The sequence below is a fragment of the Melanaphis sacchari genome, unplaced genomic scaffold (genome assembly GCF_002803265.2).
Source record: "Melanaphis sacchari strain LSU unplaced genomic scaffold, SCAv2.0 Contig1468_pilon_pilon, whole genome shotgun sequence".
NCBI classification, from domain to species: Eukaryota; Metazoa; Arthropoda; class Insecta; order Hemiptera; family Aphididae; genus Melanaphis; species Melanaphis sacchari.
In genome coordinates this window covers 3,241-21,392 of record NW_020270632.1, presented here as the reverse complement: position 1 = coordinate 21,392, position 18,152 = coordinate 3,241, and the positions used below count along the sequence as shown (strand labels likewise).

The window sequence follows — 18,152 nt, the reverse complement described above, 5'->3', positions numbered from 1 at the left end:
GTAATCTAATTGTATTTAACGCTGCAGAATCAGATGAAAATATTGATGATATGTCGCTAATTAAATCTTTTCTACATTCTTTAACACCCAATATTGCTCCGGCATTAGTCTCTAGACTAGGCCAAAAAACAAGTAAACCTCGGCCACTTAAAGTTACTTTACTTGAGCCATCCGATGTTTTTATCGTACTTAAAAATAAACACAAACTTCGTACGTCTTCTTCATACAGTTCCATTAGTATATCTCCAGATCGTACTATTATGCTACGTTATCGACTTCGTGATATCATTGTGAAACTCGAGGAACGTAAAACAGCCGGTGAAACCAACTTAGTGTTGAAGTTTGTCAAAGGTGTACCGACCATTTCAAAAAACTAACTAACGGGCCAGTTCATAATAACATAAATTTCTACTATCAAAATGTTCGTGGACTCAATACCAAATTGAATGTTTTATTGCGTAATGTACTTTTATCGGATTATGATTTTATTGGCTTATCTGAAACCTGGTTATCTACTAATGTTGATACGTCCGAATTAGGTTTATCTAACTATAATACTTATCGCTGCGACCAAAACCAGAATACTATAGTACGGCCAGCGAAACTAGGCGGGTGAACGTCGCGCGCCAGGCGGCCGTTTTCATGTAAACCAGGGGTTCTAAAAGTATTATTTATTAAATGAATAGCCGGTGCAGCTGTGTTTCAGATGTTTATAAAAAAGTTGTGAACCCTCACATTACAAATATTTTATTAACGTATAAGGTATATCGTATATACAATATGTATAATGTAAATATGCGTACTACAAACTGCTGCGGGTGAGGGTAACCATCGAGCGCGGCGTTTTTATATTCAAACTGGCCATCTGGCGCTGGCAACCGCATTCCATTGGCCTTATTGTATTGTCATTCTATTGAAACCAAATTGTGTACAGAAACAGTATTTTTTCAAAACGTGTTAATCTACGATCCTCTGCCTTTCGTATATGTGTTGATTGCTATCGTTTGAGTTAAATGTGATATTTTTATACGGCTAATTAGTACAATATTTTATAATTTTTTTGGTGTTTTTTTTTACTATTTGTGATAAATTATTTTTTCGAAATGTCAATTCGACCCGATATACATTCCCAAACGAAAAAAACAATATACAACGTGTATACATTTTTTAAAACCTTAGCCAAGAGCAAAGACAAACTTGAATTGTTAGATTATTTTCTACAGTCCCAGGAGAGGACGGCCGAGGTTTGTGCGGTGAGTCTGAGAACTGTACAACGGATATGTAAAGAGAGTAAAATGACCGGAAATGAAGAAGAATCTTGTGTTGGAAGTTCTAATGACCTTAAATTTCAATCACCACGAAAAAGATACAGTCGCGAGAAATCTGTCACTGAACTTGATGATTTTAACAATGAAGTGGTCAGAAGAGTTATTCATAGCTTTTACGATAGAGGTGAATTTCCAACGACCGCTAAAATATTAGTAGAATTGCGTGAAAAATTAAATTACCGTGGATCGAAATCGTCGGTGAAAATAATTTTAAAATAACTTAATTTTAAGTATAAGAAATGTAACGACGGTCGCAAATTCTTAAGGGAATGTTCGGATATTGTAGCTGCACGCGTTAAATTTCTTAGAAAAATGAATGAGTTTCGTAGGAACGGTGATACTCGGCCAGTAGTCTACTTAGATGAAACCTGGGTTAATCAAAACCATACCCGTCGACGTATTTGGCAAAATGAAGAAAATACGGAAGGTTTAAAAGTATCTACGGGCAAAGGCAGTCGCCTCATCATATGCCACGCCGGATCTCCTTCCTTCGGATTCATTAAAGAATCAAAACTTATTTTCCAATGCAATTCTGGTAACAAAGATTATCATTCTCAAATGAACACCACAATTTTTGAAAATTGGTTTTCACAAATGCTACTTAACTTAGAACAGCCGAGTATTATTGTTATGGACAACGCGTCGTATCACTCTTCGTTGATCGAGAACTATCCGAAGTCCAACAGTAGAAAGGCAGATGTTCAACAGTGGTTACGGGATAAAAATATAGATTTTTCTCCCGTAGAAACACTTGACGAGTTACGAGAAAAAGTGAAGCCTTCAATGCCACGCGGAAAAAAATATAAACTCGATGAACTAACATTCCAAATGGGTCATGAAATGGTAAGGCTTCCCCCTTACCACTGTTAGTACAATCCAATAGAATTAATTTGGGCCCAAGTTAAAGGCAGAGTGGCTGAAAAAAATTCAATATTCAAAATTGCAGATGTCGAGACAATTGTGCATAAAGAGATCGATGCAGTATCTCCGGAATATTGGGCCAAATGTGGAGAACATTGCGTCAAGATTCAGGAGGAGGACTTTGCCAAGGCAGGATTAAGAGACGAGATATTAGAACCAATAATATTGACCATTAATCCTGACGAAAGCAGTTCAAATGAAGATGAAGACGACAATGATGACTAGAGCTAGGATGTTTATGACTTAGCATATTTTTTTCGCGCAGCCAGAATTACACCGGGGTATGATATAAATCCGACTCATGAAGTCTAGATTAGTAATTAGTAAACTTATTTTGCATATTTTTGCATATTTGACATTTTTAAGCATATAAATGCATATATTGATTATTTCTAGATTAAGTAGCATATATTTTATAAATTATATGTATAATATTAAAAATTGTCCATATATTATTAATTATTTTCGTTGTGTTTATGAGTAAGACCCGCATGTTATTATGAGATTTTATTATTATTATTTTATTATATTTTGAGCGGGCCGGTAGGTTTTCCCAATAAGTGTGGAGTTACGAGATTACAATACGTTTAATATTGGATATTATTTTTGTTGACATTCAATATTTAGTTGTGTTTGTTTGCTGCAGTTCGCATGTTCTACGCTGCATTTAAATAATTTTTCTAATTCACATTTGATATATGCTAATAAAAATGCCGAAAAATTCGTTAAGTAGTTTTGTGAAAGAGTTCAGGGAACATATATTTACTTCCGATGGCAAAGTATTATTTTGCAAATTATGTGAAGTTAAAGTATCTGCAACTAAGCGATTTTTAGTCACGCAACACATAAAAACTGCAAAGCATGAGCATGCGTTTAATCAAAGAAAACGACGCGAACAGAGTACAAGCCAATCGTTATTAACTGAAAATACAAACAAGAAATCTGATTTTAATTCCGATCTTACTGAAGCTTTAGTGTTTGTTAATATTCCACTCTACAAAGTAAATAATTTAAAATTTAAAAACTTTTTAGAAAAGTATACATCAAAAAAAATCCCTGATGAATCAACCTTGAGGAAAAATTATGTAGACAGTATATATCAAAAAACTCTAACTAAAATACAAGCCGAGGTTTTAAACCGTAAAATTTGGGTGTCAATCGACGAGACCACGGATATTGACGGGCGCTATGTAGCAAATGTTATTGTTGGCGTACTTGATTGTGAAGTACCCGGCAAAGTCATGCTTGTTAATTGTGAACATCTTGAAAAAACAAACAGTACAACAATTGCTCAACTTTTTGATAGGACGATGAATTTAATTTGGCCTCAAGGTGTAGAACACAATAATGTTTTGTTGCTAGTTAGCGACGCCACACCATATATGGTAAAGGCTGGATCAGCGATCCAAATATTTTACCCAAAGATACTTCATGTAACTTGCCTCGCTCACGCTTTACATCGAGTAGCTGAACAAATCCGTATCGATTTTCCGTTGGTTGACAAACTTATTTCGTCCGTCAAAAAAGTTTTCCTTAAATGCCCATCAAGAATACAAATATTTAAAAATGAAGCACCAGAGTTAAGTTTGCCACCAGAACCAGTCCTAACACGTTGGGGAACATGGTTGACGGCGGCTATTTATTACTGCGATTCCTATCAAACCATTAAAAAAATTATAAACAAATTTGATCCCAATGATGCTTCGTCTATAAGAACAGCTCAAGAAATTATTGGTGAACGATCAGTTGAAGCCAATTTAGCTTTTATTAAATCAAATTTTTCGTTCTTATCTTCAGCTCTAACATCTCTTGAAGAAAAAGGGAAACCTTTATCCAATTCGGTTGCCATTATAAATATTGTTTCTGAAAAACTATCGATTGTAGCATTAACTCCTCAAGGTAAATCAATATACACAAAATTTCAAAAAGTTTTAGACAAAAATTCTGGGTATAAAGTATTGTCCAAAATTTCTAAAATACTAGTGGGTGAAACAGATTCATTTGATGGACTTCCCGAAGTAATAGAAGCGGACGACATTGTTAACTTGAAGTACGCACCGATGAACTCTGTGGACGTGGAGCGGTCATTTTCAGTCTACAAAAATATATTGTCGGATCGTCGAAGGTCCTTCAAATTTGAAAATATCAGCAAAATAATTGTTGTACAATGTAATACTGAAACTTAAAGTGCTTAACGTATGTAAAATTTAACTTTAATATAGTTCAGAAACTAATTAATATTATTTTCATATTTAATAAATGTGTATATTGTAATAAAGTAATTTTAAATATACATGTAAAAAAGTATATACATTTTTTGAATTGATATTAATTCTCTTTTGCATATATTTGTTGAAAAAATAGATATATTTAATTTATTTTGTGGCATATAATTGCATATTTTGGTATTTTTAAATGCATATTTTAATGAAATTTTGGTCATAAACATCCGAGCTCTAATGATGACTAAATTATTTCAATTTGGAAATATATTTTTTATGTAAATATCATTAAAATAGTATTAAGTTTCATTACCTAGTTATTAGTTTTTAAATGTACATACATATATATATACATATATAATTGCGTAAAAAATTAAAATATTAATATTATTAGTTGTTAGCGCATGTGATAGTTAATAATTAATGAGTTTTACGTACAGAAATATTGAATGTTCAGTTTTTATTACAACTCCCGCGCTTTTAAAATTATTTTACGCGGGAATGTAGACTTGGAATCACTGCCGGAAATTTGCCACCAGGCGCGCGACGTTCACCCGCCTAGTTTCGCTGGCCGTACTATAGGTACCGTGCATCAAATGAAAAACCTCGCGCTCTGGTGGTGAACGCACTCACTTTTTGTGTATAACAATGTTATATATCACATGCCAAATATTGTTGTGTACCTATTATTAATATAAATAATAACACTAACATAAATAATTAATATCGTCTTTTATTGTCAAATATATTTATATAAATCGTAATGACCCCACCTATCGTAATATGATACTTATGATTATTATAAATATAAATACTTACGTTTAGTATACAAATATACAATATTAATGCTGAATATGCAACAAATATAATTCTACAGAATATTAAAATACAAAGTTGGATACTAATCTAGTATCCGTGGATTTACCACGATTAAAATCATTAATAATTATAATAGTAATGATAATAGCTGAATACTGACAACATGAAATGCAATAAATTAATAATTATTAGTTATTACGTATGTCTTACTATAATCATATATTATATACCTTACATTGTTCTATGCTATAGTTTACCTACACTTATTTTTTCAAAGTAAGAATTGAACGTTTTAGTCGTTTTACTTAATTAATAATAAATAATGAATCAACCTGATATTATACTGAATTGTGGATTCAAAGGTATTAAATACAATTATGACTTTAAAAATGATAAAGGAATAAAACTTTTTGAAAGTGGCCATGTGAATAGTGTTGTTGAAGTACAACAACCAAATGGGTATAGTACCATCACTGGTTTTGTAATTAGACAAACTTCAGTTAACTTAACACCATACAAAGTTACTTTAGAAGTATGTACAAAAATGTAGTACCTATAAAATTTGATATATTAATTCTTATTTAATAATTTGTATGAATAGGTAAATCCTTCAAGATATGTAACACATTGTATTTGTGAGTGCCCAGCTGGTGCTGGTCTCAAATGTAAACATATAGGAGCACTTATTTATTATGTAAACAATGAAGAAAGTATTACAAAGACTAATTTAGAACAGGAATGGGGCAGGCCTTCGAAATCAGGGGAAGCTAAATACAAAAAAGGTAGAACTATTGAAGATCTATTTCCAAAAAAAAAACAAAAACAGTCTGAAGTTGAAAGTATTGCTATCAGTCATGAGTCACTTATAACGGATTATAATATTTTAGAAATTCCATGTATTCTTAGTAAAATGATTGAAAAGAACCCTCCTCAGTGTGAGATTGCTATTGAGTGCCAAAAATGTTTAGAAGAATTATTGGATGAGGTAGAAGAGTCTATAACTACAGATTTTATGTATACTATAGTTTCTAAACAATATTCATTTGACATAAACTTTTCTAAAAAAATAGGTTCTTATTTTCCTTTAAACATAAAAGAACACACATTTTATATGAATAATGTAGTAGTTAATTCTCAACAAATAATAAGTATAAATAATCAGACTAAAATGCAGTCTGAAAGTATACAATGGAAATATATTAGACAGAGTAGAATTTCAGCAAGTGTTAAAGCTCATCGAATAAAAATTTGTAAAGACCTGTCATTTGAAAATCAAGAAAAATTAGCTACATCTTTATTAATTGATAAAGAATTGGGATATCAAGGTAAAATTAATGTGGCATATGGCAACAAATATGAAAATGAGGCAATCAAGTATTATAATACAAAGTTTAATAATACTATTCTTAAATGTGGAGTTATAGTACATTCTCAAAAACCATGGTTGTGTGCAAGTCCTGATGGTATTGTAATTAAAAATAGGACTGTTACAAAAGTACTAGAAGTTAAATGTCCTATTTCTTGCCAATCCAAACCAATTTGTGATCCTGAAAACCAGAAATGTAATGTTCCATACTTAAAATATAGGAATCACCAAATTGTCTTGAGTACTACACATCAATATTACACCCAGTGCCAAATATTAATGTATTGTTGTGGCATAAGTGTATGTGATTTATTGGTTTACAATAAAATTGATCCAGTTGTAATTAACAATGAAAAAAATATTTTATTTTTACAAACAATATTGCCAAGACTTGAATTTTTTTATTTTAACTTTTATTTACCAAAATACATTTTTAAATAATTATATTATTTTTTATTTTATAATCATTAATTTGTAAAGTTAAAAGATTCAATTTGTTTTATTATATTCTATAATCTAAACTAATGGCTAATCAGTTTTTTCAAAATTTGTTAATTTCATATAAAATATTAAAAATATATTTTGCATTATTACTCTTTAATTATTGGATTTTGTAAGTTTGTTAGGACACAACAAATATGCATTATGTCATCAATATAAGGCAACAAATCTGCAGTTATTTTATTTAAAATACCTTGTGTTTTTAATTTGGCAAATACTCTTTCGATGTGAATACGCACACTAGCCACATTATACGTTTCAATAACTTAATTCTCACTAAATTTTCCATTATGGAGTATAGGAGGCATTACCAAAATACTATTTTTATTCTCACATAATACCTTAATACCAGGAAACCCATTATCAGCTAAGACTTGATCACCCATTTCCAAATTTGACAAAAACCCACTGTCATTAGTAATAAAGGTGTCACTCGTTCTACCACCATAACATTTAGATAAAAAAGAAATAAAACCACTTGGAGTTATTGCCACCAAAGTTTTAACTGTATATGCACTTTTGTACCTTGAGTACATATATACACGTTGTTCAACTGAACTTGGTTGTTCAGTCTTTATCTCAGTACAGTCAATAATACAACGACAATTTGGATAATTGTCCTTAAACACTCTTGGCAAAGTTTCTACAACTGTCTTTTTATTTGGCCAAAAAATGAAATGTTTAGTTTTACTAACCAAAACTTCTAATATGCTAAAAAATATTCTTGAAACAGTAGTACGATTTACATTAAACAGCACACCAATAGCTGAATATGTAATAAAATGCTTAATTTTGATGAGAAAAATCATCAACTTATTTTCTTTACTAATTGTACTACCATAAGACTGAGGTACTAATGATAGTAAAAGATTAAATACTTTAAACGTTGTCCCAGTTAGATCTTTTAGTTGTGATTCATAAAGTATAGAATTAAAACCTTGAAAACAGTTCAGTTTTAAACAAGATATATCAAGACCACAAGCAACACTTTTTACTGACCGTTCTATTGAGTTATTAGACAAGGGTGGTATATGTGCTAGTGTGCCAACATCACAATTAGATTTATTAAATTCACATTCAAATTTAAACTGATTTATATTGAAGTCAAACATAACTTGTGTCCCAACGCTACAAAATGAATTAATTTTATCATATTGGGGGATTTCAATGATTTCTTCATCTAAACGCTCTACATCATTAAATACAACTACTTTTTGACGCTTAATTTTTCGATTATATCTGTTACTCTTTTGTTCATTATTAACTGGTTTTCTCTTGTAAATATCAGGAAACAATGATGGTATACATGATGGACTATTAGGGTCTTTTGATCGTTTATTACCCACAAAGTGTTCACTACATACAACTGATTGTGGTTTAGGACACCATAGTTTACCATTATCACTGAAATATCAATATTATTTAAAGTTTGATTTCTATGAAAAATCTATAGTACTTATAGTATGTATAGTTTGTTTAACTCACTCCAATCGCTTAACTGCCAAGATCCATTTCTTTTTTAAATCAATTTCATATTGTTTATTAGGAAAATTATAAAATTTGACATCTTTATTTTTTGTATTTTTGTAAGAATTGTTACAGTTTACAACACAGCACATCTTACAGCTCATTTTAAATTTTTAACAGAATAGAAAAATTTCGCGATAAATAGGTAAACAAAACAATTTAATATTTATGAAACAGATTACAATTTACAGGTAGGTATAATTAGCAATTATATAGGTATATTATTATATTAATAGTCTAGGCGCTATACACTAAAACTTGGATCGTAGACCACCCAGAGCGCTAGCATCGGTATGCACGGTGTCTATAGCAATCGTTCTAGAGGTGGAGGTGTTCTTCTATCAATTAATAATAAATTTCATTCACGTTTATTACCTTTACCTATCAGCCCAGTGGAACATGTATTTGTCATTACTAAAGTAAACAATAATTATATTATTATAGGTAATGTTTATTTTCCTCCTCATACTGATATCTCAATTTTCAATGCTCATTTTGATATTTTTAATGATTTACTTTTAAAATTTCCTTATGTTACTAACGTAGTTATGGTTGGTGACTACAATTTTCCTAAACTGCAATGGCTTGCTAGTTCCATTGGTTTTTTTCCAAATATATTTAACTTAAGTAATGTAGAATCTGATTTCTTATCAAATATATCTTTTTTAAATCTTCATCAATTTAATAATGTTTATAATAATACTGGTTCAATGCTTGACTTAGTTCTCTCTGATTTTAATAATTTATCTGTAATTAAATCTGTAAATCCACTTATTCTGTGTGACATTTATCATCCGGGCTTATCAATTTATATTCCTATAGTTATAAGTGTACCAATTAAATATAATTTTTGCATGTATAACTTTTTTAATTGTAATTACGCAGATATAACGTTTAGCTTAGCTTCGATCGACTGGATTACATTATTTAAAGATCTTAGTATTAATGAAGCTGTCGACTTGTTCTACTCTATTATTTATGATATCATTGATATTTTTGTACCTAAAATAATTAAATGTCAGTCTTACTACCCTCCGTGGTTTAGTAAAAATCTAATTGAAACAATTTTTAAAAAAAAAATTGCTCATAAAGTGTTTAAGAATACAGGTTTGGTGAGTGATTACAATACTTTTTCTAATCTTCGTGGTAGATGTAAGTTTCTCTTGAAAAAAGATTATCTAAATTATATTAAAAAAATTCAAACTAATTTAAAAATCAATCCTTCTGCATTTTGAAAGTTCATAAACAATAAACGTAGAAATAATTTTTTACCTAATTGTATGTATTTAAACACAGATGAATGTAATACTCCTGATGATATTATTAATACTTTTGCTAATTACTTCTCTAGTGTTTATGAAAACTACGATTATTTTAATGTTAATTTCAAACAGCTAACTCCTCCCAAAGTTCTTTCGTCTCCACTCCACTCTTGTTCAATCGATTTATTTGAGGTATTTGAAGCATTATGTACATTAAGTTCCAATTCCAGTCCTGGACCCGATTTAATTCCAAACATATTTCTAAGAGAATGTAAATTTGTCATTTCTATACCATTACATTACATATTTAATCTATCACTTTCCTGCGACTTTTTCCCTGATAAGTGGAAAACTACTTTTATACTTTTATTCGACCAATTCCTAAGTCTTCATCTGATCTATCCAACATTGAAAATTACCGTCCAATTTCGTTGCTTTCTCTCATACCTAAAATATTTGAATCAATAGTTGCAAATAAGGTATTATCTGTTTTGAATCATGTTATCATAGATGATCAACATGGCTTTCGGCGAAATAAAAGTACGATTACTAATTTACTTAACTTTCAAAATTTTGTATCTGATGCTCTTTCTCGTGGATCGAATGTTGATGCCATTTACACAGACTTTACCAAGACTTTCGATAAAACCAACCATCAAATCTTATTTACGAAATTGAAACAGATATCTGTGGCTCTTTTTTATCCTGGGTCATCTCCTTTATTGTAGATCGTCAGCAAATAGTAGCTTATAAAGAACAAAGGTCAATTCCAATTCATGTTACATCGGGAGTTCCTCAAGGGTCCCATTTAGCTCCAATATTATTCCTTATTTTTATTAATAACATTCATTTCCCTAATTGCACTAAATTAATGTTTGCTGATGATATGAAGATTTTCCGTATATTTGATAATCAGAATGAGGCTGATTTACTCCAGCTCGATTTGAATACTCTCTATGAGTGGTGCAGTAACAATAATTTTACTCTTAATACTAAGAAATGCCAGATAATGATATTTTCCAGAGCTCGAGTAGTTTCTTCATTTGATTACAACCTTAATGGTGTGTTACGTACCGTGTTATTTTACACATATATATTATACGGAGAGGTGATGTGTATACCGATGGGATAATATATTCAAACAGTGTAGCACCAACGGATAGGGCGAACACCTGCACATCGTAATAATTATATAATGAATAAGACATGGTCACACGTCCTGGTCTTCTCAGTAATGATGAGTAAACGATAGTGTTAACATTGTACTATTTAATATGACAATTAAGACTTGATCACATGTCTTGTAATTCTTAGAACCGATGAAATCGCAGGAAAGGCACCCAACTGAATAATACATTTAATTTAGAGAGCTCCTTTAGGTCATCGGAAGTCACCACCTCCCCAGTCACCACTCTTGACGGTTAACCATATATAAGGGAGACCAGGGCAAGAGCTCAGCAGACGGTTAGGGATATTCGAGACGCTCAGAGGCAGGTCGTAACACCACTCACGGTCTCGTCTATCAGTATTTCAGAGGCAGGTCGTAACACCACTCACACCATCTTGTGCTTATAAAATTGTATTCTTGTACGAGTTAATTGTATTAAATAAAGACTTAATCTTTTAACTTGCAAACATTAGTATTTCTATTTCTACGTTTGATATATGAATCGACGTTGACATAAGGGACGCAACAGGTGAACAACTACTTCGGACTATAGGGGCTATTAAGGACCTTGGCATTTCTTTTGACTCTAAACTTAAATTTGACTGTCATATTACCAACATTGCTAACAGGTCAAATAAAATCCTTGGTTTTATCCGTCGTAATTGTGCTGATTTTGATGATTCAGTAGCATTGAAGTCTATTTACTGTAGTTAAGTACGCTCGATTTGTGAATATGGCTCAATAATATGTTCTCCATATCAATCGGATCTTAAGCAATTCCTTGAAAAAATTCAACAAAAGTTCTTACGTTTTCTTTCATTTAAATGTTCTATAGCAAGAGAACCCCATTCTTCGTACACTCCACTACTATCAATTATTAACTTCGAAACTCTAGAACAACGTCGTTTGCGATTAGATTTGTATTTTTCGTATAAACTTTTTTCAGGAAATGTAGACTGTCCTGAGTTCCTAAGTCGCTTCTCCTTCCATGCCCCTACTCGTAACTCCCGGTCTAAAAACACTTTTTATCTAAACACAGAAGTAACTAATTATGCAACCAATACTCCCCATCATAGAATTATGAAAACTATAAATAAATTAAATATTGATCTGTTCATCAAACTTCTATTCATTCAAAAATTATTGTAATTTCTTACTTCGTAATTCATAGCTATAAGTATATTAATAATAATTAATATTAAGCTTTATTATTTTTCTCTATAAGTATTCTGTTATTTGTATATTATTTTAACGATCGATTGTTTTTATTATTATCATGTATGTAATTGGACCTGGCCCGTTTAAAATTTAAATAAATAAATTACCAAAAACATTAACAGTTATGTGTTCAAAAACATTAAAAACACGATTAAACTCTGCAGCTAATGCAATAGTAGATAAAATCACTAAAACACTGTCAAATATTGAATATATATCAGAAACTGTAGATTGTTGGACCCAAGGTAAATAAATCTTACCTCGGCATAACAGCCCATTAACAGCACAACAACGTTAGTTAGAGAAGGAGCATCGTTAGCTTGTACAGTAATAAAAGGTCGTCATACTTTTGATCTAATAGCTAAAGAAATATATAATATAAATATATAGTACAAAATTCAAAATAAATTAATTAGTACTACAACTGATAATGGTAGCAACTTTGTAAAAGCATTTAGGGTTTTTGGAATTGATAAAAATTATAAGGAAAACTTATTAGATGAAGTGATCTTCATGAAGATGAAGAAATAGAGCTAATTGATTTAACTTGTATAATTGAAAACGCTGAAGATGATGCAGAAAATAATTTTGTAAATGAAGTTAGTTTGTCTGCTCACAGACGATGTGAGAGTCATACTTTGAACATGGTAGCAACTAATGATGTTGAAAAATGGTTCAATGAAAATGAAAGAAAGGCTGATGTTCTTCAACTCAAAAAACTTTATAGAAAACTCTTGGCCAAGTTAACAAAACTTTGGTCAAAACAAAATCAGTCGACGATTGTGGCAGAAAAAATTCATGAAGTACTCAACGTGTATTTGAGAGTACCTAATAAAACTAGATGGAATTCCACATATGATGCATTACTTCAATTAAAAAGAATTATAAATAGACCTGGTGGCTTAGAAAAATTGAACCAAGTTATGGATTTTAATACATTATCAAGTATAAGTGAAGAAGCTGTATTCATAAATTAATTTTGTGATATATTTGGACCAGTCGCAGAGTCCTTAGATTTCTTACAAAGTGAAAAAACTATGTATATGGGATATCTGCTATCGACTTTACATGCTTTAGAGAAAAAAATTAAAAGAAGACAATGTAAACCTATGACGTATTGTACACTTCTATTAGAAGCTGTTTTAAGATCAATAAAAAAAATGTTTGTATGATTAAATTAGAAAATTAAATAAATCATGATTTAACATATTATCAGCTTATCTTAATTTATATTATTATGTGACTGGTGTTATATATTTTACCATATATGGATGGAAAAAGAATTAGTAATTGCTGCATATCTTATTCCAAGATTTAAATTAAAGTTCATCGAGCCAGAATCATGGCGCTAATAGCCGTGCGTTTGCATAAAGGTAGCCGCAGTCAGTTACAGCACCTTTTTCCGACCTATTACTAGTAGTGATATATGTTGTAAAAGTTTTAGAATCCCGGGTGACGCCTTAAAACCCCTCACTGTCGGACTGCCTGGTTCCACCCATATATCACCACCAGTTGTCACAGTTTTCCTTATTACGCCGCCGCATGCTAACATTTAATTAGATATTCTTGATCCGCGTCTCCGTTCGGGTATACTTCGTCGTCGTGGGTAGAACCAGTGGCGCCGAAACCAAAAAAAATGTTTAAAATGTTGCAAACGTTTAAAATTATTGAACAACACCACCCCCTGACCAATAATATTTTACGTTTACAAATTTACAATAAATATATATATACATATTGTATTTTATGTATAAAAATTGATCTCTTCACTAGTATAGTAAAATTTCTCACTATAAGACATTTCTTTTATTAGATAAACCTTATCAGTAGCCATCATACATACTTGTATTTTAAATTGAAATTATACCAACCTTATTATACCTAATTCCAAAGTGACTTACTAGACCTAGACTAGACACTATTTATGTTATAACTTATAAATATTGGATGTTTACTTTATGGTAACCAGGTTAACAAGATAATTAATAGCACTCTACCACAAATTAAGATTTAAGTTCTAACTATTAGGTATGTAATGTAGGTATTATATGCTATGCTATTATGTGCATGCAATGCTTCTTCTGATAATTGAATAGGCATTACTAAAAAAAAAAAAAAAACACTCACAAGGACTAATATTTTCATCTTATTATTTAAAAAAAATTAAGTTGGACATTTTACCATTTATTTTTTAATAAATGTTGATGTTTTAAACTTTTATTATCAATAATATTATGATTTTAAATAATTTTCAGTTTGTAAGTAGGTACCTATAATGGAAAAAAACTGATTTTTACTTGGATGCAAATGAATATATCCTTGTGGAACATTCTTCACATTCTGTATATTACTTTATAGTATCCACATGTAATATACATAAATATATAATAATATAATAGTATAAAAAACCTTAATTTTGTTTAGTATATTAAACATTTATTAAGTACAGAGCTTTTACCTGCCATAGAAATAATTATATTTTCGATGTTCGGTTGAATATCTCTTTCACAGCTGATTTTAATTAAATGTTCAAGTCGTTCTTGTATCATAGAAGTTCTTAATTATGTTTTAAAAAGCTTCAGTTTTGAAAAGCTTTTTCTACACTACAGCTAGTAACTGGTAGAGTTACGCTTAGTTTTAGAACATAAAACAGATTTGGAAATACATTAGCTAAATTAGCTGTACAGAATATTTTAAAAATTTGTAGTGTGCTGGCCATATTTGCTTTATCTTGTTCGGCACTCTCTCTATTTTCATTATTATCATCATCCATATCAAAATTATGATCAATATCAAGATTACATTCTTCATCATTTTGATCTTCACAATTATTAAATGAGCCATGAAGAGTTTTAGGGAGTAGCACAGAACTTTCAATGTCTATGTAGTTATTACAAAATTGTAGATATTTTGTAATTAAAATATCTCTATCAATCATTGTATGCATCAAATATAACTTTTCAAAAGAGTCACGAGGAAGAGAATTTGGATTTCTATTTATTTCTTGAATTCTTCTTCTTGAAAGTAGAGACATATCTTTTAAAGCACCGATATTTGTTGAATCAAAACGAGTTTTCAATGGAGATAGTGTTATATCAATAACAGAATTGAATGTTTGTACTTCAAGTTTTTTTAATGGATCATTTACTTGTTCAGCACATGCCATTTCACCTATACATAAAAACAATACAAATTAAATTAAATTTTAAATCGACAGAACATTTTTGAAAATTTAATATTATATAATAAAATATATTATAATACTTGCCATTCTAGGAACTTTTTTTTTCTTGTAATTTTTAGTAGATCAAATGATATAGCACTACTTTCTGAAAAAATTCATCAGCCATGTTTTTAACAATTTTAAATTCCTTTCTTAATTTAATAAATTTTGATATTAAATTTAGAAGAATATTTGTAGCTAGTAAAATATCTAAATCACGAGATTGAAACTGCTTGGTTACTGGTTCTAATATAAGAAATATACTTTTGAACATAAAAGCTGTTAATACAAATTTGTATGACCTAAAATATGTTACGAGGCCACTGCAAGTAGAACGTATTATAGGATCACCTTTCTCGTAGTCTTTAATTTGTCTTAAAGTTTTTAGCAACGCATCATGACATTTTAATACAGTATTTAAAGCTACTAAATGTGAACTCCAACGAGTGGTACTTACACGCTTTACAGTATGAGACTGGGAGTGTTCAATTTGGTTTTCTCGAAATAAAGCAGCTCTTTTTTTGGAGCACCAAAGAAACACATATAATGATTCTAAATAACCAAATAAATCTATTGCATTGGAGTCTGATGAAACAGCTTGTTTGATTATAAGTGCTAAACGGTGTGCATGGCACCAAACAAATAATGCTCGAGGATTTTCTTGTTTAATGCGGGCTTGAAGACCTTTATAATTTCCCGAAATATTACTTGCACCGTCATAAGATTGCCCGACAAGTTCTTCTTTCCAATGATATTTTTGTTTTTCCATAATCGTTATAAATAAATCTTATAGATCTTGTCCACTTGTAGCAGGAGATTCTTTTACTGCAACAACTCTTTCAAATACATCTCCTAACGACTCATCAACGTAGCGAACCACAAAAGACACTTGTTCTTTCCTCGATGCATCAAATGTTGAATCTACAGATATACTGAACATATGAGACTATGGCTAATTGAATTTGCGATGAAATTTCTTCTAAAATAGATTCAATGAGTTGGTTTTGACGTTGCCAAGTTACAAAAGAGTATTCTTTTTTTCCAGAACTTTCAATTTTGTGTAAGTGTTCTGATAACGGTATAGAGTTTTTTGCCATTAAAATTACTAGATCCTTGAAATTACCGTTTTGAATATTAGGGATCCCTATATCTGTATGCCCTCTAAAAGCAAGGTTATGATGTGCTAAGTATAAAACAATGTCCACTAATTCTGTAATAACTTGCCTGTTCATAGCAACTTGAGTTTTTCGTTGCTTTTGAAGGGCTGGTAAAATAGGTACACTTGTTTGTCAATTTAAATTTGAATGAAGAAGTTATATGATCTACTGAAGTTTCATAAATATGTATTGCATACACACAATTTTTCCATGAATTAAAGCTTTTTTTTTGTCCAAGATTTAGCTAGGGAACTATGTAAATTGGTTCCAAACAAAAAACAGTGCAAGCAATAAATTTTATTTTGACTCGGTGAATAAGAAAGCCAATCTCTGTGGTGTTTAGTTTTATCAGGATGAACTCGGTAATAGTGAATGTCATTGAAACTTCTTTTGTTAGTCTTTGGAAAAATCTTTTCAGGTATGTCATTCAAATATGGTTGACATGGACCATATTCCAAAATTAAATTCCTGATTTCATGAGTCAAAGAAGTCATTTTGATGAAATTAGCTGGATCATTTTTAAATGTTCTTTCTAGGTTGAAATTTCTATCTCCTAAAAAATAAAATATATTTATTAAATTTTATATTTAAAAATATTATTTTTATATTAATTTTACAATCTGAAAAAACTTGAGTTAGAATTTGGTTTTAACCCTGATGAATTGGCTAATGCCATGATCAATCCAAAATACAGAATAATTCGCCATTGGTATGATGTTTGGAAAGAAAACAATTTGGGTTCTTCTTATTATATAAGTGTTTTGCAAGTAGGTACCTGCCACTTAACTACACAACATTAAAAAGTATTTTTATTATGATTTATGAATACTATTTTTTTAAATTTTTTTTGTATAAAAAATATAATTAGGTATAGAGGAAATAAACATCATATCATAATCTATTAATTAAGTATTTAAAAATAAAATTAGTACCTACCTAAGTGTGTAATATTTGTTATTACTAAATATTATATAAAATAAAATAGATTAATATTTAATAAGTATTATATCACACCTAAGTACTCAGAGAAATGAATAAATTGAATAAAACCTAGTTTAATAAAATTGTATATTTTCAAATAAAATATACCAGAAGTTATCATAATATTAAGAAAATTTACACGGGTATTAATAAATTATGATTTAGTTATAGGTATAGTTTTCAGTATAGATTCAGGCCAAATTGATTGGAGTGCTTGTTTCTCTGCTTCGCTATCATCAATAATAAATTGTTTGGGAAATCCTTGATCATTAAAACTATTAGGTACTGACTGTTTTAAAAGTGTAAAAGCTGTTTTATAATCAATAGTTGACTGACCTTTTGTTATAAATATACCTAAAGGAACTGCTCCAACACCACATGGTGCTAACATGAACGTTATTGAATGACATTGAAGGTCACAGGATGAAGTACTATCTACAAAAGCAATATCTTTGGAGA

At 30.2% G+C, this 18,152-nt stretch overlaps 3 protein-coding genes and 2 pseudogenes across 3 annotated transcripts; 2 read left to right on the top strand and 3 right to left on the bottom strand.

Annotated features, from left to right (window-relative positions):
* The first annotated feature begins 1,640 nt into the window (after nt 1-1,640).
* On the top strand, nt 1,641-2,474 carry LOC112591881. The gene is made up of 2 exons (XM_025335813.1): nt 1,641-2,193; nt 2,275-2,474. The coding sequence occupies exons 1-2, from the start codon at nt 1,641-1,643 to the stop codon at nt 2,472-2,474; spliced, it is 753 nt and encodes a 250-aa protein (XP_025191598.1).
* Nucleotides 2,475-6,200: 3,726 nt separating this feature from the next.
* On the top strand, nt 6,201-7,097 carry LOC112591885. The gene has a single exon (XM_025335815.1). The coding sequence runs from the start codon at nt 6,201-6,203 to the stop codon at nt 7,095-7,097; it is 897 nt and encodes a 298-aa protein (XP_025191600.1).
* A 149-nt stretch (nt 7,098-7,246) lies between these two features.
* Nucleotides 7,247-8,776, bottom strand: LOC112591884 (annotated as a pseudogene).
* A 5,976-nt stretch (nt 8,777-14,752) lies between these two features.
* LOC112591880 lies at nt 14,753-16,324 on the bottom strand (annotated as a pseudogene).
* An 18-nt stretch (nt 16,325-16,342) lies between these two features.
* On the bottom strand, nt 16,343-16,787 carry LOC112591879. Its single transcript, XM_025335812.1, has 2 exons — nt 16,578-16,787; nt 16,343-16,501 (listed from the first exon to the last, which is right to left on the bottom strand). The coding sequence occupies exons 1-2, from the start codon at nt 16,785-16,787 to the stop codon at nt 16,343-16,345; spliced, it is 369 nt and encodes a 122-aa protein (XP_025191597.1).
* Nucleotides 16,788-18,152: the final 1,365 nt, after the last annotated feature.